The following is a 23,699-nucleotide window of genomic DNA, read 5'->3' on the forward strand; positions in this document are numbered from 1 at the left end:
GCAATATTGTCTCTGAATAAGATGTAGGCTAGTTTGTTGCTATTAGAGAAAGTGTCAAACATGTCTGTTAAAATAGCATGGAGAATACTGTAACAGTGGTGAAAGTAGGTTAAATGGCTCATCCTATGGTTTGGCAATAGTACGGCTATGTTATGCACTGTAATGATGTCATCAGATAAATGGAATGTGTATCATGAAAGGAGAGCACAATTGACATGCCATTTTTCATAAGTAGTAACTGTAACCAGATACAAGAACTAAAGGCTAGCAAGGCTAGATTACAAGCACATGTTTGTTTTTTTCGATGTGTGCTTTACAGTGTGTGCCTTTCTGGGTGACAGTTCTGTTTTCTTTTGTCTGGCACGAGCATTAATGTATGCTTCCATGCCTGACATCATTGTGAGGATTATTGGAAGCCTTATTCCTTTTCCAAAGCTTTTAGGCAAATAGTGCCACCCATAGCAACACCCACTGCCAGACATTATTACACTTGGCCTAAGCCTACTTGTGAAACTGGAGAAATTACATTATAGGATAAATACAATTACAATGGGAACATTAGTCATACATTATTTTAACGAAAAATATATTTGTATTATTATTTAAATACATTTGATTAATAACAACATGCATATGTTTCTATCCTTAATAGCCTATAGCCTAATCTTGATTTAGTTTGTGATCTGCACAGCACGAACACATTATTTATGTTCTTCAATGCTCACCCTTTCCTGGGCGGGACTTCCGTTCGAGAGGCGGGAACTTCCGTTCGGGAAAACGATATGGAAGTGAGAACGAGTCTATTTCTTTTTGATATTCAATAGTTTGCAATTGCAACAGTCAGTCATAAGTTCCATGCATATTGGAAACGAACTAACACTTAGTTGTTCATCGAAACTAGCGTTTTCCCGATGTAATTGCTTGTAGCTAGCTCACATACCGGTAAACGTAGGTAACGTTAGCCGCTTTCTATAATCTTTCACAATAACATTAGATAGCTAACGTTAGCTAGTAGCTACTACTTAGTCCTGTCAGTTTGACAAATGAAAAATGTTTTAAGCACTTTTCGAGGATAAATCCGTCATCGTGATGTGAAAATGCTTTACAAATAGGCAGCCTCGATGTTGAGATGATAATTATTTACCGACCAGTTTCCAGGTAGCTATGCTAACTAGCTATCTGTGTGTCTCATGTTGAAATCTCTGCACCCACACAGTACATGATCTGGCAGTGAGTGTACATGATGAATCGTCCCAAGCCTACAACGATTAGGAGGCCTAGTGCTGTGAAACCCTCCGGTATGTACAGTATCTAACTATATTATGTGTGCCCACTTTATCTAACTTTTGTCAAACATACAATACTATTACAAGTCTTTCTCTTCAAAATGTTGCAATTAGGTCACCCTCCTCCAGGAAATTTCATAGCATTGGGGTCAAAGAGTGGCGGAGAGTCCAAAGCACCTGCAGTTCTCCTTAAACCAGCGTCCACCTTACCCACTGACCGTAAACGAGAGACCTCGTCACTTCCATCCTCCTCTGGCCTGTCCGGCCTAGTGAAGCGCCCCAAGATCTCCTCTACCCCTCCGGTCAGCGCCCTAGGACGATTGGCTGATGTGGCAGCAGTGGACAAAAGGGCTATATCGCCTTCGATCAAGGAGCCCTCAGTGGTGCCCATAGAAGGTAGGAAACAGTATCAATTCAAATATGTTTTTCAGTGGAATAGGTAGTGGTGAATCCTGTGTCTGTGATGTGCTGTGACTGTGCATATTACTAACACAATGGTTCTCTTGCAGTCCCCCCAGCAGTGCTCCTGGATGAGATTGAGAATGCAGAGCAGGATGGAAATGATGATCGCATTGAAGGGGTGCTCTGTGGAGCTGTCAAACAGCTGAAGATGAACCGGGCCAAACCTGACATAACACTATACCTCAGCCTCATGTTCCTGGCCAAGATTAAGCCCAATCTCTTTGCCACTGAAGGCATTATTGAGGTGAGATTTGAAACCCAACATTTTACAATCAGTTCCATACAGTTGTTATACAGATTGGTTAATTACTTTTTCTATCTGTGCGTGGACAGGCCTTGTGCAGTCTCCTTCGTCGGGATGCCTCCATCAACTTCAAAGCAAAGGGCAACAGTCTGGTGTCTGTGCTAGCCTGCAACCTGCTGATGGCAGCCTATGAGGAGGATGAGAACTGGCCAGAGATCTTTGTCAAAGTGAGAACCACTAATCATTCCTATTGGAGTTCTGTTTGTATTCTAGCTGCATTGTTACCACTGTTGTGTGCTCTTTAACATGTTCTTGTTCTTTTCAGGTGTACATTGAGGACTCTTTGGGGGAGCGAATTTGGGTAGACAGTTCCCATTGTAAGAATTTTGTGGACAATATCCAGACTGCCTTCAGTACCAAAATGCCCCCAAAGAGTATGCTGCTGCAGTTGCAGACTGACACTGGCCGCTCCGGTGGAGATATCAGTGCAGGTATAGTACTGTATGTATGTACCTACCGGTTTGTTCAGGTGTGAATACAGGGATGTTGGATTTGACTCTTAATCATTACTATGTCATTTGGCGGTAGCCTAGCGGTTAAGAGCGTTGGGACAGTAACCAAAAGGTTGCTGGTTCGAATCCCCAAGCTAACTAGGTGAAAAGTCTGTCTGTGCCCTTGAGCAAGGCACTTAACCTTAATTGCTCTTCTGAGTCGCTCTGGCTATGAGCGTCTGCTAAATGACTAAAATGTCAACTTTCCAGGGAGCAGTCCTCACCCCTCCACCCCAGATGAGGATGACAGCCAGACCGAATTGCTGATTGCTGAGGAGAAACTTAGCCCTGAAGATGATGGACAAGTTATGCCAAGGTATTTGGGCAAAGGCTACTACATATACAGTAGCAGTAACATATTGATTGCCTGTCTGTATTGTCTGTCTGCTTCTACTTAGACCGATCACTCTTCATCTCATCGTAGGTACGAGGAGCTGTCTGAGAGTGTGGAGGACTATGTTCTAGATGTCCTGAAGGACCAGTTGAACCGCAGGCAGCCCATGGACAATGTGTCCCGTAACCTGCTGCGTCTGCTCACTGCCACCTGTGGCTACAAGGAGGTGCGGCTTATGGCTGTGCAAAGGCTGGAGATGTGGCTGCAGAATCCAAAGGTGAGAGGAGGAGTAACACTCAGCTACCCACATCACCATCAGTAGTTTAACAGGAATCATAATTTCATTGGCAATCGTGGTCTAAAGTGAACATTAGAGCCATCTCCTTCCAGCCTCCAATCCAGCATGTAAATGCATCTGTTTGCATGAAATGAAATCTGACAGTGAACTAGTGTTCTGTTATGTATAATGAAGCCTTTTGTCTCTGCAGCTGACCCGTCCAGCTCAGGACCTTCTCATGTCTCTCTGTATGAACTGCAACTCCCATGGAGCGGACGACATGGAGGTGATCTCCAACCTCATCAAGATCCGCCTGAAACCTAAAGTCATCCTCAATCACTACATGCTCTGTGTCAGGTCTGCAGGTCCTCTCTTATGGCCATGTGATTGTTTAGTTTGGATAGTCCCCTACACATGGTTTATAGATGTTCAGCCAAGTACCCAGGGGCCTCAACCACAAACCCTAACCCAAGCTTCATGTCCTCATCCTGGTTCAATCCAAACCTCAACCCTAACAAGTTGTTGCATATCAACATATTTGATGTGTTCAATGTTGTTAGTTTGAACATCCTATAGGGGACCATTTATATTTCAAAAGCCTTGGTGCAGAGCGCTTTATTCATACACTTAACTGTGCTGTCTGGCCTTTGTTAACCAGGGAGCTACTGAATGCACACAAAGACAACCTGGGAACCATGGTGAAGCTGGTGATCTTCAACGAGCTGTCCAATGCCAGGAACCCCAACAACATGCAAGTCCTTCACACACTGCTCCAGCACAGCCCAGAGCAGGCCCCTAAGGTGAGGGAGTATTCCATGCTCACAAGACGGATGAGGAAAATAAAAAAATGTGTTACTGTGGGGAAAGTAAATATATGTTGCTCACAGTGCTCGAAATTAAGGCTCGTCTGTGGCAAATAATAAAAAATATATAAAAAATGAATGTCGGACAACCAGAATATAGATTTTAGTTGTCCGAATGGACAAGTAAAAACATCACAATATCAAACAATTGACATTCTGAGTAAATTGCCTATATTCCTATTTGCTAAAGCCTATTTCAATCAATATGTGATATTTACACAAAGCAAGAGAACACTGTAGATAGAGCTAACGCCTCGATCACACCAACAGCTTCATTGTGCAAAATGGTACGCTGCAGCATCTGGATATGTGTGCAACAAAGGTTAAACATTCACCTTCTGCTACCATTTCTGTTACTCCGTCTACACATACAGTTTGTTGCATACGTTCGATAAATCCAACATACGCACCACACAGAACACACCTTAACTGCCTCTACAACGCAATGCTGCAAAGGCAAACGCATTAAGCCACTTTCAGTTTAATGCATGCTGGATTTCTCCTGCCGTGCTATTTCATGATCTCAAAGTTTAAGTTGCTTTTAAATAACTCCAAAACAGAGGAGGCCTAAGGTAAATAATGAGAGGGATAGAAACAATAGCACGATATAAAGATCAAATGAGAAATTTAAACAAACCTTACAGTTGAGCAAGAAATTACAAGACAGAAATGATGCATGCACGTGAGGTTGAAAACTAACTGGAAATATCATAAAGCATGAATGAAGTCCAGTTAAAGATTGAAGACTGTTTTCCAAACTATTCTAATAAACTATTTAGATGTCCTGAAGTTGCAGATTTTTAAATGGGGAATAATATTAAAAGCAGGAGTCTTTGCTATTCTCAAACACAGATTTATTTTAGGCCACGGGGTGAGCAAACAAAAGAACTTAAACTACAGCTGAGGAAAGCTTCTGAAAGAAATGATGTTGTTGACAAGTGACTTCATCTTTCGGACAATTAAAACATTTAATGTCAAGCCCGGGTTCAGAAATGGACCAGGATATAAGCTTTATTGGCTTTGGATTGAAGTACACATTTGTATTTTTCTCGGATTGATCGCACTTTTACTTTATTTTTAAGAACTGAAACTCAAGGAGGAGATGTTGTTTGGAAACTGCTTGTCTTAAAGCTGTTTTCTCCCTTCTGATCCTCTCCTTAGTTCCTGGCCATGGTGTTCCAGGACCTGCTGACCAATAAGGATGATTACCTGCGTGCCTCTCGAGCCTTGCTGAGAGAGATCATCAAACAGACCAAGCACGAGATCAACTTCCAGTCCTTCTGCCTGGGTCTGATGCAGGAAAGGAAGGAGGCCACCTACGTTGACATGGAGTTCAAAGTGAGCTCGTGATCTTTATATTACTCCCACCTTGTCTCAGTCTCCTGTACCATTAAATAACTCACCCCCTACCTAGTTATATGCCCTATTGTGCCTCTTCATGAATAACTTCTGTGTGTTCTCTGTGGATCTGAGCTCATGCTCTCTGTCTGTTTTCACAGGAACGCTTTGTGATCCAGGTGACAGACCTGCTCACGTGCTCCATGATGCTGGGCATCACAGCTCAGGTCAAGGAGGCTGGCGTTGCGTGGGACAAAGGAGAGAAGAAGAGTACGTTCTTGTAGTTCTCTGGTTGTCGGCGATGTGGGCATTTTGAACATCCCTTTTGTCTGTTTCAGATCTGGATGGTCTGAGATCCTTTCAGAATAATATCGCTGCCATTCAGAGGGATGCTGTGTGGTGGCTTCACACTGTTGTTCCCACTATTGCCAAAGTGCCATCCAAGGACTATATACACTGGTATGTGTTTGGGGGTTTTCGTGCCACTTTGATTGTTCAAAAAGATAAACATAGGGGGAGCTAATAAACATCCTACAGTAGTTACTTAAGATTATTTTCATTACATGGGTAGAATAATTTACTTGTTTCTTTTCCACAGTCTTCACAAGGTGCTTTTCACGGAGCAACCAGAGACCTACTACAAGTGGGATAACTGGCCCCCTGAGAGCGACAGAAAGTGAGCATCTCTTCCCAACATTTGTTTTATTCATGTCTGTCTGTCCCTGCTGTCTGTCCCTGCTGTCTGTCCCTGCTGTCTCTCCCTGCTGTCTCTCCCTGCTGTCTCTCCCTGCTCCGTTGGCATCACTTAAATGTTTTGCCTCCGCCAGTTTCTTCCTGCGGCTGTGCTCTGAAGTGCCTCTGCTGGAGGACACTCTAATGCGCATCCTTGTTATCGGACTGTCCCGTGACCTTCCTCTGGGCCCGGCCGACGCCATGGAGCTGGCGGACCACCTGGTGAAGAGGGCAGCCGGGGTCCAGTCCGATGGTACAACATCTGCAACAGCAATGGGTAAGAGGAGTTTACTTACAGTAGCTAACATTTTCATGAAAACAGATGACGTTGAGCGAACTTTGTTTATTTGGCTTCACATAAAGAGGGATATTTCGCTTGTTTCCTGGTTTTGCTTTTGTAGATCTGGATGTTTTGAGAGTGGAGCGGATCCAACTGATTGACGCAGTGCTGAACCTGTGCACCTACCACCACCCAGAGAACATTCAGCTGCCTGCGGGGTACGCTGCTCTCTCTTAGTGTAATTAATCAACTCGCCAGCTAGCTTTAAGTCTATGTTCATGTCGTTTTCTGTAAATGACACGTTTGATATTTTTCAAGCTATACTCCTCCGAACCTGGCGATAGCCACACTCTACTGGAAAGCGTGGCTCCTGCTACTTGTGGTGGCCGCTTTCAATCCACAGCAAATAGGTACGAGTCTCGATCATGTTTCTCTACAAATCATCAGAGTATATATTAGAAACTTACCCACAGGTTTTTACCTTTTTGTTACAATCAACCATTTATTTCTCTCCAGGCTTGGCTGCCTGGGATGGCTATCCCACACTGAAAATGCTCATGGAGATGGTTATGACAAAGTAAGTCACAGGTATGCAATGTTTATTAGTTTAAACCCAGCACATACCAGACTAACTTATCTTTCTCCTCCCCCTTTTTCTTGCTTGGCAGTAACTACTCCTACCCTCCATGTACGGTGGCCGATGAGGAGACCAAGACCGAGATGATCAACAGGGAGCTGCAGGTGTCCCAGAAAGAGAAGCAGGAGATCCTGGCCTTCGAGAGCCACCTGGCGGCTGCCTCCACCAAGCAGACCATCACAGAGAGCAACAGCCTACTGCTGTCCCAGCTCACCAGTCTGGACCCACAGTAAGACTCCTGCTTCATGCACCTTGTAGAATTATTTTAGGTGCTGTTCCTAGACGCAGATTAAGTCTAAATGCATACTAGCATACTAAATGGAGAATCTCCATTGAATGTGCTTTTTTAGGCCATGGCTTAATGGTCACATTTTGTTAATTTGTTTCTTTTTTCCTAGGGGCCCCCCTCGCAAACCCCCACCCGCAGTCCAGGAGCAGGTGAAGAGCCTTAACCACTCCCTTCGCCTGGGTCACCTCCTCTGTCGCTCTCGCAACCCTGACTTCCTGCTCAACATCATCCAGAGACAGGTAAACAAGAGCACATCCTCTCTCGCCAGTAGAAAGTATTCTCTCTGGAAGGAACTCTACAACTGTGTTCTATGTTTTCCCCAGGCCTCCTCTCAGTCAATGCCCTGGCTGGCTGACCTGGTGCAGTCCAGTGAGGGGTCCTTGGATGTGCTGCCCGTGCAGTGCCTGTGTGAATTCCTGCTTCACGATGCTGCAGATGACAACTTGCCCATCGAGGATGACGAGGAAGGAGAGAGCAAAGAGCAGAGAGCCAAGAAAAGACAAGTATGCTGCCGTTTCTCAACAGCTATCATATTTTTGTTTGTTTTGAATGGCTCTTGTGGACAGAGAAATCACTGACTCCAGCATCTCAAAGGATACGCTTGTCACATTTTATTTCATCCACACAAACCAACAAATGCCACATTTTCTGTTGTCTCTCTCGCTACTCCAGAGGCAACAAAAGCAGAGGCAGCTCCTTGGACGGCTGCAGGATCTGCTGTTGGGTCCTAAAGCTGACGAACAGACCACGTGTGAGGTGTTGGACTACTTCCTGCGCCGCCTCAGCTCTTCTCAAGTGGCGTCAAGAGTCCTGGCTATGAAGGTGCATTATAAGAGACAGGACACACACTAATGAGTGTTTCCTTGATTTACTGAGGAGATGTATTCATCTACTTTGGCTCTTCTGCTGTTGTTCAGGGTCTGTCGCTGGTGCTGACTGAGGGGGGTCTGAAGGATGGAGAGGAGAGGGACCAGCCCATGGAGGAGGACTCCAGAGATGCTGAGCTCCTGCCAGGGTACCAGTGGCTCCTGCAGGACCTCCCTAAGCTTCCCCTGTTCGACAGCGTCCGGGGCATGACCTCCACCGCTCTGCAGCAGGTCAGTGGTCTAGATCGTTCGTCCCAATGTGAACCGTATTTAGCCTCATTGTCAGGTTGTAGATGAGAGTTTTTTTTTCCGCTGAAGGGATGTGGTAAGAATGTGTGTTGTGTTTCTGTTCTTCCCCAGGCCATCCACATGGAGACAGACCCACAGACCATCAGCGCCTACCTCATCTACCTGTCCCAGCATGCACCAGTGGAGGAGCAGGCATCTCACAATGACCTCGCTCTGGTAGCCCTGACACCTCTTTCCATCAGTCATACCTCCTATTATTTACCTGGGCTGTGTGTTCAGTCGAGCACCCCGTAGCAAAACGTTTTGCACGGACAACTAAAGTCTGTGTTCTTATTGAACAAGTTCGGGTAGTTTCAAAACGTTGTCTTCCCCACTGAACACGACCCTGTATTGCCTTCACAGTTAGATACTGAGGTGGGTTTGATTTGGGATCCTCTAGGATGTGGCCCGTCTGATTGTCGAGCGCTCCACCATCATGAACAGCCTGTTCTCCAAGTACTCCTGCCGGCCCGAGTCAGACGCCGTGCTCTCAGCCCTCATCTCCATCTTCTCCAGCTACATCAGGAGGATGAGGAAGACCAAAGAGGGAGAGGACCTCTACAGCTGGGTGAGGATTGGATCATTACTGGGAGGGGGTGGGGAGGGTAACCTTACGTTTTCTACATCTAAATGGAAGATGGTTTCAGGCTGATGGTTTCATATTGGTAGACCTGTAGTGATCATTTCAACTAGAGGTGCTTGCTGTCAATACAGTTGTATTGAAATTACATTCCTTTGACCTTTGAACTCTATAGTCAGAATCTCAGGACCAGGTGTTTCTGCGTTGGACCACAGGGGAGACGGCCACCATGCACATTCTGGTGGTCCATGCCATGGTCATTCTCCTGACGCTCGGGCCACCCAAAGGTATGTATCGCTGAATACCACACTTGTTGTTACAAACATGGCCTGTCTACTGTACCTCTGTGTCTGTTTTCAGTGTATAGTATGATTCATGTGTCTCGGTTCTCAGAGGAGAGTGACTTCTTCAACCTCCTGGACATCTGGTTCCCCGACAAGAAACCCCTCCCCACCGCCTTCCTGGTGGACACCTCCGAGGAGGCCCTGCTGCTACCTGATTGGTTGAAGCTGAGGATGATCCGGTCAGAGGTCGCACGATTGGTGGATGCAGGTACGAGTCCAAACACATTTTAAATACATGCAGGTAGAAGTGTACATGGTGTAGGCCTTACAGAGTAAAATACCACCATATATAAAAAAATATATACAATTCTAGATACAATGTCTGTCCTCTGCAGCGCTGCAGGATCTGGAGCCCCAGCAGCTGCTGCTGTTTGTCCAGTCGTTTGGCATCCCTGTGTCCAGTATGAGTAAACTGCTGCAGTACCTGGACCAGGCTGTATCCCACGACTCACAGACACTGGAACAGAACATCATGGACAAGAGTGAGGGAGCTTGACCACAAACTATCCTACTACACTATATCTATTCCACGTGGATAATGTTTGCCTCAGTTATGTAGCTAGAGTGCTCATATAATCTATTCCTGAAGATTTTATGTCTAAGTCTGACTATTTAGTGTTGACGGTATATTGTCTGTTCCTGATGGTTCTGTATGTCCTGTGCTACAGACTACATGGCTCATCTGGTGGAGGTGCAGCATGAGCGAGGCGCCACAGGGGGGCACACTTTCCACGGGTTGCTCAGCTCCTCTCTCCCTCCTCGCAGAGGTCAGTCAGGGAAGGGGGGATACCTAGTCAGTGGTACAACTGAATGGATTCAACTGAAATGTGTCTTCCACATTTAACCCAACCCCTCTGAATCAGAGAGGTGCGGGGGGGCTGCCTTAATCGACATCCACGTCTTCAGCACGTGGGGAACAGTGGGTTAACTGCCTTGCTCAGGGGCAGAACGATAGATTTGTACTTAGTCAGCTCAGGATTCGATCCAGCAACCTTTCGGTTATTGGCCCAAGTCCCCTACCTGCAAGACGACCTGCCACCCCATACAGTCTCTTACTACTACTATGCGATTACATTTGTTTATGCCTCTCTGGGTTACATTTCTTATAAAAGTTTTGGAACAGCCTGGTAAAAACACAGTTTTGGTGTTTTGGGTCCATATCTGTCAATGACCCGACGACTATGATGTTTAACCTTACAGATAGTACTGAGGTGAACAGAGCCAAAGTTACAGTGGAAACTCCTAGTGGCTCCTTGAAGAAGAGAGCCAATCAGATCCCAGTGATTGGGCCTGAGGATGACCTAACTGGCATGTTGCTTCAGGTAGGAATGTATCTCTGCCTGGAGATGGATGAACATTAATACCTTTTTGAAGTTTATAGAGCAAATCATTTTTTCTCTCCGATTTCATCAACTATTTTCTTGTAGTTTGTCTGATACAACAGACACAGAGGCTTTTTTAATCATACCTCCACAAGTAGCCTACAGTGAAGTGATTGATTATCCTAGCTGACAGAGTTGTTTGGTTGGTACTGTAGTCAGATCTACCACCTGTTTTCAGAGTGCTGACTGAGGGTCTAATACTTTTGGCTTTGTCTCCACAGATGTTCCCTCTGAAGGTGGACCTCCGCAGGCCCAGCCCCCCTCCCCGGCCCCTCTCCCTGGCCATGCAGCAGGCTCTGGCACAAGAGCTGGTGCGTGCCAGACAGGGGGGGCACCCCCAGCAGGGTGGGGTGGCAGTGCGTCTCCTACAGGCCCTGGCTGCCCTGCTCAGCTCTGCCCACGCCGTGGCCCTCGTCATGGCCATGAACCGCAGCCACGCCCTGTCCTGCCCCATGCTGCGCCAGCTACACCTCTACCAGGTATGATTGATTTACTCAGCTGTCCTTCTAAACAGTGCAACAGTGCTGCATCTCTGTCTCTCTCTGTAGCCTATATACAGTGGGGCAAAAAAGTATTTAGTCAGCCACCAATTGTGCAAGTTCTCCCACTTAAAAAGATGAGAGGCCTGTAATTTTCATCATAGGTACACTTCAACTATGACAGACAAAATGAGATGGTTTTTTTTCAGAAAATCACATTGTAGGATTTTTAATGAATTTATTTGCAAATTATGGTGGAAAATAAGTATTTGGTCAATAACAAAAGTTTATCTCAATACTTTGTTATACCCTTTGTTGGCAATGACAGAGGTCAAACGTTTTCTGTAAATCTTCAAGGTTTTCACTGTTGCTGGTATTTTGGCCCATTCCTCCATGCAGATCTCCTCTAGAACAGTGATGTTTTGGGGCTGTTGCTGGGCAACACGGACTTTCAACTCCCTCCAAATATTTTCTATGGGGTTGAGATCTGGAGACTGGACTTGAGGCCACTCCAGGATCATTGTCATGCTGAAAGACCCAGCCACGTTTCATCTTCAATGCCCTTGCTGATGGAAGGAGGTTTTCACTCAATCTCAGCCCCATTCATTCTTTCCTTTACACGGATCAGTCGTCCTGGTCCCGGGCAGCCCCAAAGTGTGTTTGGGATCATTTGTCATGCTGAAGGACCCAGCCACGACATTCATCTTCAATGCCCTTGCTGATGGTAGGCTTTGGGGACACGTTACTTTTGGTCCCAGCTCTCTGCAGGTCATTCACTAGGTCCCTGTGTGGTTCTGGGATTTTTGCTCACCGTTCTTGTGATCATTTTGACCCCACGGGGTGAGATCTTGCGTGGAGCCCCAGATCGAGGGAGATTATCAGTGGTCTTATATGTCTTCCATTTCCTAATAATTGCTCCCACAGTTGATTTCTTCAAACCAAGCTGTTTACCTATTGCAGATTCAGTCTTCCCAGCCTGGTGCAGGACTACAATTTTGTTTCTGGTCTCCTTTGACAGCTCTTTGGTCTGGGCCATAGTGGAGTTTGGAGTGTGACTGTTTGAGGTTGTGGACAGGTGTCTTTTATACTGATAACAAGTTCAAACAGTTGCCATTAATATAGGTAACGAGTGGAGGACAGAGGAGCCTCTTAAAGAATAAGTTACAGGTCTGTGAGAGCCAGAAATCTGGCTTGTTTGTAGGTGACCAAATACTTATTTTCCACCATAATTTGCAAATAAATTCATAAAAAATCCTACAATGTGGTTTTCTGGATTTGTTTTCTTCTCATTTTTTTTGTCTGTCATAGTTGAAGTGTACCTATGATGAAAATTACAGGCCTCTCCTCTTTTTAAGTGGGAGAACTTGCACAATTGGTGGCTGACTAAATACTTTGTGCCCCACTGTATGTCTGTGTTTCATCAGTCACCACTACGACAGAGTACATGCATGTCTGTCATTACACCAAACCGATGTGAATGTATTGTGTTGTATTTTTAACATGTGTTTTTCTCCTTCTCTCCTCCGTCTCTTCTACTCAGCGGCTGGTGTCGCAGGACGTGGCCTTCTCCTCTCTCTTCTTCAAGGCTGTCATGGAGATGATGACATGGTTGGAGAACCCGGCCGTGGAGGCGGGGCCCCTGCGGGCCCTGCTCAAGTCCTTTGCTGGACAGTATTCCCAGAAGCACCGGCTTGCTGATGGTGCGTGCTCCTTATCATGTCCTTAGCTACGTATTAAATGATACCCCATTGCATATATATATATATATTTATTTATTTATTTATTTATTTATTTATTTTTATATTTATTTATTTATTTATTTATGATGCAGACACACATGTTTGGGCCTAGTAACAGATAGTGAAGTAATCCAATGTTAACGGTGTGACGATAACTGACTATGCCTATCCTCTGCAGTTCGTACAGGCTTCCTCCACCTGGCTGAGGCCCTGGCTTATCGGAGGGACTCCGAGATGGCCGTTATGGCCATAATCGCCACACTGAAGGCAGGGGAGAGATGTAACGCAGAGCCGGAACTGATAGGCAAAGGTATGGTACTTTAATGCGTCGTTCACACTCTCTCTCAGGCTAGAACGTCAACTATCCTCACTCTTTCTGCCTCAGTTTTGATGTGGTGGCTGACGTTACGCAATTTCCCCAGATCTGTTTGTTTCATTGCCGCCTCTTGAGTCTCTGTTTTTCCTTTGTTGACCTGTTCCTTTGAGTTTATAAGCTCTTCTCTGAAACCAAACCAGACCAGCGGCTTCCAGTTTGTTTATGTCCAATATGTGCTCAGGTCTCCATCAAGCCCAGATGAAGGATTTTATTTAAACTTTAAACTGGTTGCGGCCAAGCTGGTGATCTAGGTTACGCAGAAATGCGATAATGGTAGTTGGTAGTTCATAGTTTTGGTGTGTGGTTTTTGGCTTGCCCCTACAATGTTTTATTTTTCCTCTGAATCACAAGATTTCTCCTGAGCTCAGCATCATGGCCAGTTTTGCTTTTGTTTTTTCAACTTCTGAATGTTCCGCCGTAGCTGAGGGAATGGCACAACCGTCACATCACATGCCAGCTCGTAACACTCAGTACTCTGTGTTGTTTCCAGTGTTACAGGGGCTAGTGGAGGGGAAGTCTCCATATTTGGAGGAACTGCTGGCCTTGCTAATGACTATTGGAACAGAGACGGGGGCCGGCTCTACCACCGCAGGCCCTGTTGCCATGGTGATAGCGCTGCTTCTCCAGGAGACTGACGAGCGAGCCGTGAAAATGGAGGTGGATACAAACAAGTAAGCATGTAAATTCTATCACGCCTAAAATCCTTCAAGGCGTGTGTTTTTGCCCTTACTCAAACAACAACATACAAATCTGGTTAACTGTGGCATTGATCTCATAGAAAACATTTTGTTTTGTCTGTTTATGGCTTTATGTGCTTTGTAATGTCTTAGAAATATTACTATTGTATGTTTAATAATCAGCACTTTGTTTGACTGAAGGATTGTATAGATTCATCATTCATGTAGCCCCGACCTTGAGCCTGTCAATTTATTCACTTCCCTTTCAGCAGCAGCTCTGAGGTGACAAAGACCGGGTCCAGCTCAGGGCTGCTTGTCGATTGGCTGGGAGTTCTTGACCCCGAGGTCACATCTGTGTGCCCAGACCTTCAGCGGAAGTTGCTCTTTGCTCTCAACAAGGTAATCTCAGCGTGTGTGCGTGTGTGTGTGTGTGTGTGTGTGTGTACTTAACCACCTTACTTCATGTGGTTTATTCCAGGGTAAAGGAACTCCCTCCTACAGACCATACCTTCTGGCATTGCTGACCCATCAGTCCAACTGGACAACTCTTCATCAGTGCATCAGTGCTCTTCTCAGCAAGCAGCAAGACCAGCGGTCAGACAATATATCAATCCCAAATCATTACCTTCAGCAGTAGTAGTCACACTGACAGCGTTTCCCAAATAGTGAAAGTTGTATTGTAATATTCTGTAATGGTGTTGTGTATGCTGTTCTCCAGACTGGACCCATCTTCTGCTCTGGACTTCCTGTGGGCCTGCAGTCACATCCCTCGTATCTGGCAGGGCCGGGACCAGAAGACCCCACAGGTAGCACAGTACTCCAGTCTAGCCCTCAAATAATGACTTTAATTAATCCAGTCACATGACACAAAGCAGTGAACATTGTTCCCCCTCAGCCTGACTGCTTCCAACACCTCTCTCTTGTGCTCTCTCCCTCTCTCTCCAGAAACAAACAGATACATTTGTCCTGCGTTTGAACCCGGAGGAGCTTATCAGTCTGGTGGACCTCATCATGTCAGAGTCTGAGCTCAACAGCTGCGGCGACTCCTCTCCCCCTGCCAACACCCCCGACAAGGCCAAGAGCACCCTGGACCAAACCTCCTGCTCCCTCATCCAGTCACGGCTGCCCCTGCTCCACAGCTGTTGCCATGGCGACCTGGAGAGAGTGAAGAAAGTCTCGGAATACCTCATCAACTGCACAAAGAAATGGGGAGACAGGTATGGGTGGGGTGTTGGCTCTCGGACTGACATACTTAGTCAGGCTTGTCCAATGGGAGTTTAATACTATTTACAGGGTGATCTGTTGCTATGTGATCTACTTTAGACAGACTCTCTCTCTCTCTCTCTCTCTCTCTCTCAATACCCCATCTGTTCCTTCAACAACAGCAGACATGACACTCCATAATATTTTGGTCTCATAAGGTTCAATAAAGTGCCCACAGTTCATTTAGTTAGACATATTTTTCACCTTCCCTAATTAGCCCCAGTATTGAATTTGGTCTTTGGCCTCTTTTAAACCGAGCTGATAAACTTGGGGCCATATCACTAGATTACCCCCAGACGGAACAGTTGAAATTCACAAACTGAATATTCTGTCAGACACAACGCTGTGTGGACCAGGGGGAAGGCGATAATTAGGTCTATTGGTGTGAAATTAAAACGACCACAAGTCGTGTGTTCTGTGATCTCTTTAAAAGCTCAGTGTATTATAATAAAGCCAAGAGGATTAGGGCTGCAGCTCTAAACGTGCTGCCTGTGTTGTGGATTCCTGCCCCGACTTAGCTGCCTGTCAGAGATCAGGGTGCAACTTCTCTTTGTGGAAGCCAAACCTTCTTTCATGAGTCTGCCTCTGGTTACTAAACCAATTGTAATGGGGAAACTCTGGCCAAGGTCAAGCAGCAAAATTATCTATCCAATTACAATATTTTTAAGAGCAGCTAAGCTGTCTTGTACAAATAGTTGCGACTGATAACATGGTTTGCTTAAAACTCGTCTTACAAAACAGACTGTGTTTGGCCTTGTGTGGGATAAACATTTCCCTGTGTGATAGGCATTCTCTTCAAAGCCTCTTCTTTTAAGGCTCATCGCTAGATTAGCTGGTGTTTATTCCAATTGCACGATGGTTGTTGAAGAGACAGTGGAATCTGACTCTTGGTCAAGGTTGTTGCTGTTTATGGAAAACACCACCAGTGATGACCAGTGAACACAAATCCTGTTGATTCGTAGACGGTCGGACATGTATGAGCCAACTAACTAGGCCTACATCAGACGAGCGCATTGTAGTAGGAGACCATTGGGACTGTGCTGTGTGGAAACTGTTGTCTGATGTTTGCTAGCTGACTCCATTGTGTGTTCCTTAGTGTGATGAGTAAGCGGTGCCAGAACCTCCTGCTCCAGCTCTACCTGCACTTCCCAGAGGTCATCCAGCACGTGACCTTACCTGACGCCACCCTGAGCAGCGAGGGGGCTGCCGACGGCACCACATGCAAGGTAGACTAGACCTTCAGCTGGCTCAGTCGCTTAACTGTTTCTCAAAGCCGTTGGCTGGCACAGAAGCCGTCATGGAAGCCTTAAGGACTGATGTGTGATTCCCTCCCTCTCAGCACGACGTCCTGGTTCACCGTCTGGTCACGTTGCTAGGCGATACGGGAGACACAAAGTCGGCTGAGAACCGGATGTCAGACGCTAACCTGGCCTGCAGGAAGCTGGCTGTGTCCCACCCGGTCCTCCTCCTCAGGTGAACACCATGTTCATTACAAACTTAGTGTTGGACATATGAATTCAATGCACCTCTTATGGTAGATTGTAGCTCCATTGTGACGTTCACTGACGTGATTTTAAAATCACCCCGTGAATGTTTTTGTTCTCACCTTAGCTGTAGTAAGGTGGAACATCTGGAGAATGATCACAGCTTACTTTTCTTAACTTTCCAGACACTTGCCGATGATCGGAGCGCTTCTCCACGGACGCATCCACCTCAACTTCCAGGAGTTCCGGAGCCAGAACCACCTGACATTCTTCAGCAACGTGCTGGCCATCCTGGAGCTGCTTCAGCCGTTAGTTTTCCACGGTGAACACCAGAGGGCGCTGCAGGACTGCCTTCTCTCCTTCATGAAGATCTTGCAGGTGAGGGAATGAACGCGCAGCGCACTCACAGATCAGCCTCAGGGTTTTACCGTTGGTTTGCTGACATTTGCTTGTGTTTTTCTTTTTAGCGTTTCAGAGGTATTTGACTTCTCATAGGTGGGGAAAGAATAGATTGTTGCCACTGCTACAGCTGTGGTTGGCTGGATATCTTGACTAGATCTAATGTGTTTTCACAGAACAGTAGTATTTGCACAAGGTCAAATGCTTTGTGCATTAAAATAAATATCTTATTGATCATGGAGTTAATAATGTTGTGGTCCATATTCCCTGCAGAACCTCAGGAGACCTCGTATGCATCCGTTGGCCGTCTTCAGTAAATATGTGCAGTTCATTCAGAAGTACATTACCCACGATGCAGCATCAGCCATTCCCTATCTACAGAAGCATTCTGATATCCTACAGTAAGTCATTGAGCTGATAAACATTTATTTTTTTAAAGATTATTGAGACATTAGGATTGGCAACACAATTGCATTAATGTTAGTTGTTATTTCACATTGTGTGGAGCAGCGAAGGAGTGACTTGTTTTTCTCTGTTTGTCCCACTAGGGGGCTCTCGTCAGAGCACCCTGACCTGCTGCTTAAGTCCCTGCTGGCCGGCCTCACCCTGCCTGTGAAGACTGGCTCCTCTGACAGCTCTGCAGAGGACAGAGATGGTAAGCTTATCCACTCGTGAAAAACGTTTTGCCTTGAATGAAAATACATGAGTGAATCAGAGCTCATCAACAATTTGGCAAATGAAAACATATTGAATGTATTAATTACACATTTTGACTGCGTACAGATGCATACGAATCAACCATCTCGCTAAATGCGGTGTTTCTGACATGTCTCTGGGTTTCCTCCAATCAGATGAGTCGTCCTCTGGTTCCCTGCCCATGGTCAGTATCGCGGCCTCCGTTCCACTGACTGCAGCTGACATGACCAAGTACCTGAAGAAGATCTCCAGGGGAGAAGCCATCGAAGGTCATTAGTGTATAATACACTCTCGGGGTCAGTTTAACACGTAACTTCAGGGATTTTGCTGAACTTGACCAACATTTTGCTCCCCTCTTGTGTTTCAGACGTGCTGGAAGTTCTGACCGAGGTGGAGGACAAGTCCAAGAGGAATCCTGAGATCATCCAGTACTTCACTGTAAGTTTGCCTTCAAATAACAGACCTTTTTATTATGAACAAACAATCCCCCAACACACACACACTCTGCTTTGCACCACTCTGTACAGGATAAGTAAACAGGTTTTCATTGCCTTCCCTGCCCTCAGAATGACCTGCGGAGACTGGTGAGTTCTACTGAGGAGTTGTGCCGTAACATGGCCTTCAGCCTGGCCCTGCGCTGCATTCAGAACAACCCGTGGTAAGATCAGAATGCTGACACCTCTAGGATTTCTCTGCTTATTTTTATAGGAATCTAGAGAGAGCGCTCCAGTTGTCTGGCTGGATATTCATTTATTGATGCGTTGTTTAGGAATGTTTGGCTGCAAATGTTGCTGTAGTGGTACTCGTAAGGTGTTGTCTTTCATGTCAAATAATGTTATCTGTCCTAAGTAAAATGTGTGTGTTTTTTTTTCGGAACTGCAGTACTGCAGCAGAGTTCCTGCCCACCTTCATGTACTGTATGGGCAGCGGGAACTTTGACGTGGTGCAGACGGCGCTTAGGAACCTGCCAGAATACGTGCTGCTCTGTCAAGGTATGATTGTCCCATCTTCTCAGCACTACACAGCGTCTGTGCTTGGTCTTTATTATGGCTCTAAACTCGCAAGTTGGAAAGTAAACTGTTCTGTGTTTTCAAGATGTGTAAGGATTCATGCTCAAAGTAAAAATATGTTTTTGTTTTTCATTGTGCTTTTCTCCTCAGAGCATGCAGACATCTTACTCCACAAGGCCTTCTTGGTGGGGATCTATGGGCAGATTGACACCAGCTCTATGATCTCTGAGTCCATGAAGGTCCTGCACATGGAGGCAACAACATGAGGACCCGGAGATACAAGTCCTTCTCCTCTGACGGGAGGCAGTGTCACCGTAAAGTTTTTGTACTGTACATTTAGACTCGTGTCATACACAATTGCTCTGTTCTTTTTATCCATTTGGTCATTTCATCAGGATTTATGGATTGATACAAACTGATTCTTTGATTCGACGGTAATATCGAAGTATTCAAAAGATGGTGATAATGATTATTGTAAAAAAGGAAATAAAAATGTCACTCATGCTTGTTTTGAAGTGGTAGTGTTTCTATTATTTTTGAAATAATGAATACTGGCTATCAACCAATGTCAGAAATTTAATAAAAAAAGGAAAACTTTTGATATTTAGGATTTTTCTCTCAAATATTATTCCTATTATATCACATAAAACCAGGGTGTCATATGACTTATTTTCTGTTGCTTCTAACCTCAGAGTTCATACTATAATGGTATCTGTGCTGCATGTTTAAACATTTTAAAAGAGAAGTCGGTTACCAGCTTAAATTGTGGAGCATAATCTTTGGAATTTCAGCAGATCTAATTATTGCTTTTGGGCATCAATGTTTCACCAGCTCAAACAAGAGAACCGGAGCAACAGTTAATAATGGAGCAAGACCCTGGTGCCTTCATATTTCATCCCATGCATTCTCTGAGCCAGATCCTGTTTGAAATGGCTGTCGTAGTTATGCACTCTTTTCACTGGGGTGTAGAAGAGAAATTAAAGGCATGCGATGGAAACCAATTTGCCATGAACGTGTGAGTTGTTTTGCCCAGTGTCACTGACTTCATCAGAAACCCTCTCGATGGAGTCAAAGGGGTAGACGAGACAACGTGCAGGCATGCAGGTAACCCAGCTAAGTGTTCCTTCCTCACCCATTTATGGGAAATTAACCAAGGCAGTAATTGTTCAAACACACAGACTAAAGTGCAGTTTTGAAGGCTGCATGTGGGCAGGCTGTTTTGGCCAGCACTGAAATGTACTCTGCTGGTGTTGGATTGCATGGTGGGACATGGGGAGGAAGCAGTTGGTTAAGTGATGGGAGAATCCTATGTGATGGTGGAACATGCCCACACTGGTGGGTCAGGGGACGCTGTTTTCTGTTGGGACTGACAGTCACTCTACATACTGCGCACATGGTGCTGATGAAAGCAGCTTCCTTCAATGAGGTCCACACATGTCCAGTGATGGAAATGTCTTCAAATGTTCAAGTGATCCTGCCACCATTATTGTTTTCACCGTTATACTTGCTGCTGTGCATAATTAATTGGATACAAATTGAAATGAAAAAGACTCTTGGATGGGTTGGCGAATTTGTCCAAATATGTTTCTTATTGCTTGTAGTGCAAACAATTGTGCTACAATTTGTATTTTGTTTTTTTAAATCTTGTATTATTCGGCTTGTATTTGAAAACATGTTACCTCGCATTTGTTTTGAGTGTGTTTTTATCTCTATACTTTTCCAATGTTGTTAGTTATAAAGCAATATTTTTCTATGTACTGCAATTATTCTACTTGTCTGTGCTCTCCTCCCACGGTTTGTTTTTTTAAGTTAATGCACCTGTAAGGTGTTCTATAGTACACACTGAGTCTGGAAAGTGTTTGTGGTTGTCCATCAGCTAGCAACAGATGCCATAGCTGCCTGGGCTCTTGGTGAGGCGCCAGCATCCCATTGGCTTGGTGTCAGTGAGGCGGAACAGAGATGAGTGACAGCCAGTGAGGAGGAGGAGATGGAAAGAGAGGGCTGTCATTAACTAGCCTGATGGGCCACTGACATGCTAATAACCTCTGCCTTGATTCATCATCACATCAGACTAGTGTTTGATGCCCTCAGAAGCACCTGGTGCTGTGGTCTGTACTAAAACCGGCTCAATGTGCCATGCTCCAAGTTAAGCTTCATGAACTACCTTATATCAATCAATTTTACTGCTGCACATGAGGTATTTTGTAACAGTCCTATCCTGGCTTTATGAAAAGTCACAGATTGCAAACTCATAAGGATGAGTTTCAAGAGTTGTTTTAAAGTGTAATTAGTTGATTTGCTAGTTCATGTGAAAGTGGACAGTGCAGGAAGGTGGGGGTGAGTCCTTGTCTCTCACTCAACCCTAGGAGGGGCCCCGATGTGCCTCTACCTGCCCAGCACACCTGTCTTCCTCTCCTTAGATCATCTCGTCTTCCTCCACGCATGAGTTGCACTTGGCCGAAGTGGAAGAAATGTGGACCGGCTCTCGCCTCTCTTTTCCCCTGCTACTTTGAAGCCTAAAGTGTGATTGCTCTTGGATCGTGGCCGCTTTCTCTTGAACGTTTTGCCATGAAAAGCAGGTTGGGCTCTCAGCTTCATCCAATAGCCAGTGATCCAGGACTAAACCAATCAGCCTGCTCTCTGCAGGATACTCTTAGCAACCAGAGAGAGTGAGGCATCGAGCAGATAGGGGCTTCCTCTGCTCTAAAACCCATGTCCCTTTGTCTTCCCTGGATGTGACAAACACATCCATCACAATCATTCAATAACAGACGGAATTCAATTGTACTGCCATGCTTTGATTTAAAGTTCAAGTTGGTCGAAAAGAGTAAGTGCAACCGATGATGAGAACCTTGCTGCGATTTTATATGGCTTTTTTTTTACAATTTGCAATGAATCGGAAATAAAAATGTGGAGTTTAGTTAGACTCTGCCTGGCAATCTGAAAATGTGTTAGCAGCAGAGACAGTTACGTGACAACCCTGAAGCTTCACTTATGCGCCCATTAAAAATTGATATTATCAGTGTTCATTGCTGCTATTACAGACTGCAAATGACACCAGCCATACGCACAGTCCCATGACACCAATGAACATCCTCCATCTTCACAAGTCATTTGGCAGAACTTTAGTCGGATGTTTTGAAGTGTCACTCTAGTGGATGAGTATTAATGATATTGTGCGTTGTTCCCGATCTCTGTCATCTAAGGTCCTGTACTAACACATCCACAGTTAAATCTGATAGTTGAGCCAGTTTCAAATGTCCTTTAAAAAGAACATTGAAGGCTTTTTGTTATGTATGGTACATGTATTGCCTAACACTGCACTAACCTAAATAGCTGCTCTTTATTTCGGTCTTATACTGCGGAGTATTGGCATTTCTCATTCCAACATTCCTTGCATTTGCTTCTCTTGTCCTCTTTGGAACTATCCCTTTACATTTACATTTGTAAGCCGTAAATACGAGCTCAAACAAGCCCATTTCAAACTAAAGTCGATAATGGAAAAAGAGGCACAACAACGTAGGTGGGTTTTTTTTTTTTTATCCATGGAGAATGTGCATTTTGCCCCCAATGTTGAAGGCCCACTAATGATGCTGTGATTTTTATTTAAGCCTGCTGTGGATTTCACAGGCTGCCATGTGATCCAGGGACCTGGGAATACCTGAGAGACCAGTGAAGACTGGTGTGAGCCACTGCCATTGTTGTCCTAATGCCTCCTTCAATTATCCACAAGCAGCTCATTTGTACACGAGCCCCTTACTGATGGCTAAACAACCCCTGCTGGTTTTCCACCAACTTCTCCCCTGATTAGCTGGATCAATGGGCATTAGAGGAACCCGGGACAGACCAAACACAGCAGGGGGGGGGGTATACTTTCAGACATCCAAGAAATCCCTCTGTCTACCTGTGTGCCAAGGACAAATGGAACGGAGATGGCCATTCAGTATTCAGTGCTAACCCACACACAATGTTTATTTACCCACCCTTCAAACTAGACACTTTTAATCTATTTTCCTTTTTGCTTTAGAAAAGGCAAAGCCAATAAACGACTGGAGAAATGGCAAAGCCAAGAAATGACTGGGGGCTGCTGGAGCAGAGTGAACGTTGATGCCTCACTGTCGCACGCATACACACGCACCAATAAACATGCTCACAGATTCAGCTTAACATAGAGATTGTCCAGGTATTTCTGATGTTTGTCTTATTGACCTCTATACCTGTGCGTAGGCTTTATTTAGTGTTTGAACAGGTGTCGATGAAAGCCCCACTGGAGAGGAGAGAGAGGTGCTGTCCTCTGACTAGACAGTGATTCACCTTCCCCTGGTGTTGGGAGCATGGCTTTGGCCAGATGTCTCCTGCTGATGTTCTGGAACTGATCAAAGGTATGCAGTTCAAACCGCCAGTCTGTGGTGACAACCATGACAGTGGCGTGTTCTAGCCACCGTCTGATCCGATAAGCAGTTAGCGGGGTGTGTCAGGTGATGCGTATCTCCGGATTAATTGACACACCTGTGTTTCATTCACATCATAGACAGTCGGTCCTCATCATGATCAACTCATCAGAGATCCTTCAACACCGGGCTACAGCTGGGCTGCTTGGGAAAGGTGTGGATGATCTTTTAGAGTATGCACAGCAACGTGAGTTGATTATGTGAGAGAAAGAGTGTGTGTCTGTCTGCGTGCGTGTGTGCGTGCATGCGTGTGTATGTGTGTGAGAGAGAGAGTGTGTGTGAAGGTGTGAGACCTAACTATTGTCTATAAGTTTTGTAGTGGATACGTGTAGTGGATACGTGTAGCTCTTATGTGAGAGAATGCTCTCTCTC

General features: G+C 45.3%; 1 protein-coding gene across 4 annotated transcripts; it reads left to right on the plus strand.

Annotated features, from left to right (window-relative positions):
• Positions 1-709: 709 nt before the first annotated feature.
• Positions 710-19,380, plus strand: LOC118365299 (integrator complex subunit 1-like). Of its 4 annotated transcripts, none has more exons than XM_035747399.2 (48): positions 710-788; positions 1,217-1,298; positions 1,401-1,682; positions 1,796-1,992; positions 2,082-2,219; positions 2,318-2,483; positions 2,754-2,859; positions 2,968-3,154; positions 3,366-3,511; positions 3,813-3,954; positions 5,179-5,355; positions 5,517-5,625; positions 5,694-5,814; positions 5,954-6,031; positions 6,183-6,364; positions 6,489-6,585; positions 6,686-6,777; positions 6,884-6,944; positions 7,036-7,233; positions 7,403-7,532; positions 7,617-7,796; positions 7,966-8,115; positions 8,211-8,390; positions 8,520-8,624; positions 8,848-9,015; positions 9,203-9,314; positions 9,421-9,579; positions 9,707-9,853; positions 10,040-10,138; positions 10,572-10,693; positions 10,975-11,232; positions 12,773-12,932; positions 13,150-13,281; positions 13,838-14,018; positions 14,294-14,423; positions 14,503-14,618; positions 14,743-14,830; positions 14,970-15,241; positions 16,384-16,513; positions 16,627-16,760; positions 16,957-17,149; positions 17,444-17,571; positions 17,719-17,825; positions 18,022-18,135; positions 18,234-18,304; positions 18,433-18,524; positions 18,749-18,858; positions 19,027-19,380. In XM_035747399.2, exons 2-48 carry the CDS (start codon positions 1,241-1,243, stop codon positions 19,140-19,142), a joined length of 6,621 nt encoding a protein of 2,206 aa, XP_035603292.2. In that variant the 5' UTR covers positions 710-788; positions 1,217-1,240; the 3' UTR covers positions 19,143-19,380. The 4 variants fall into 4 exon arrangements, with proteins under 4 accessions (XP_035603292.2, XP_035603296.2, XP_035603293.2 ...); XM_035747403.2 differs by having other exon boundaries at positions 14,297-14,423; XM_035747400.2 differs by lacking the exon at positions 710-788 and adding an exon at positions 795-952.
• Positions 19,381-23,699: the final 4,319 nt, after the last annotated feature.

This window comes from Oncorhynchus keta, chromosome 5 (genome assembly GCF_023373465.1).
Source record: "Oncorhynchus keta strain PuntledgeMale-10-30-2019 chromosome 5, Oket_V2, whole genome shotgun sequence".
In the NCBI taxonomy this organism is placed as follows: domain Eukaryota; kingdom Metazoa; phylum Chordata; class Actinopteri; order Salmoniformes; family Salmonidae; genus Oncorhynchus; species Oncorhynchus keta.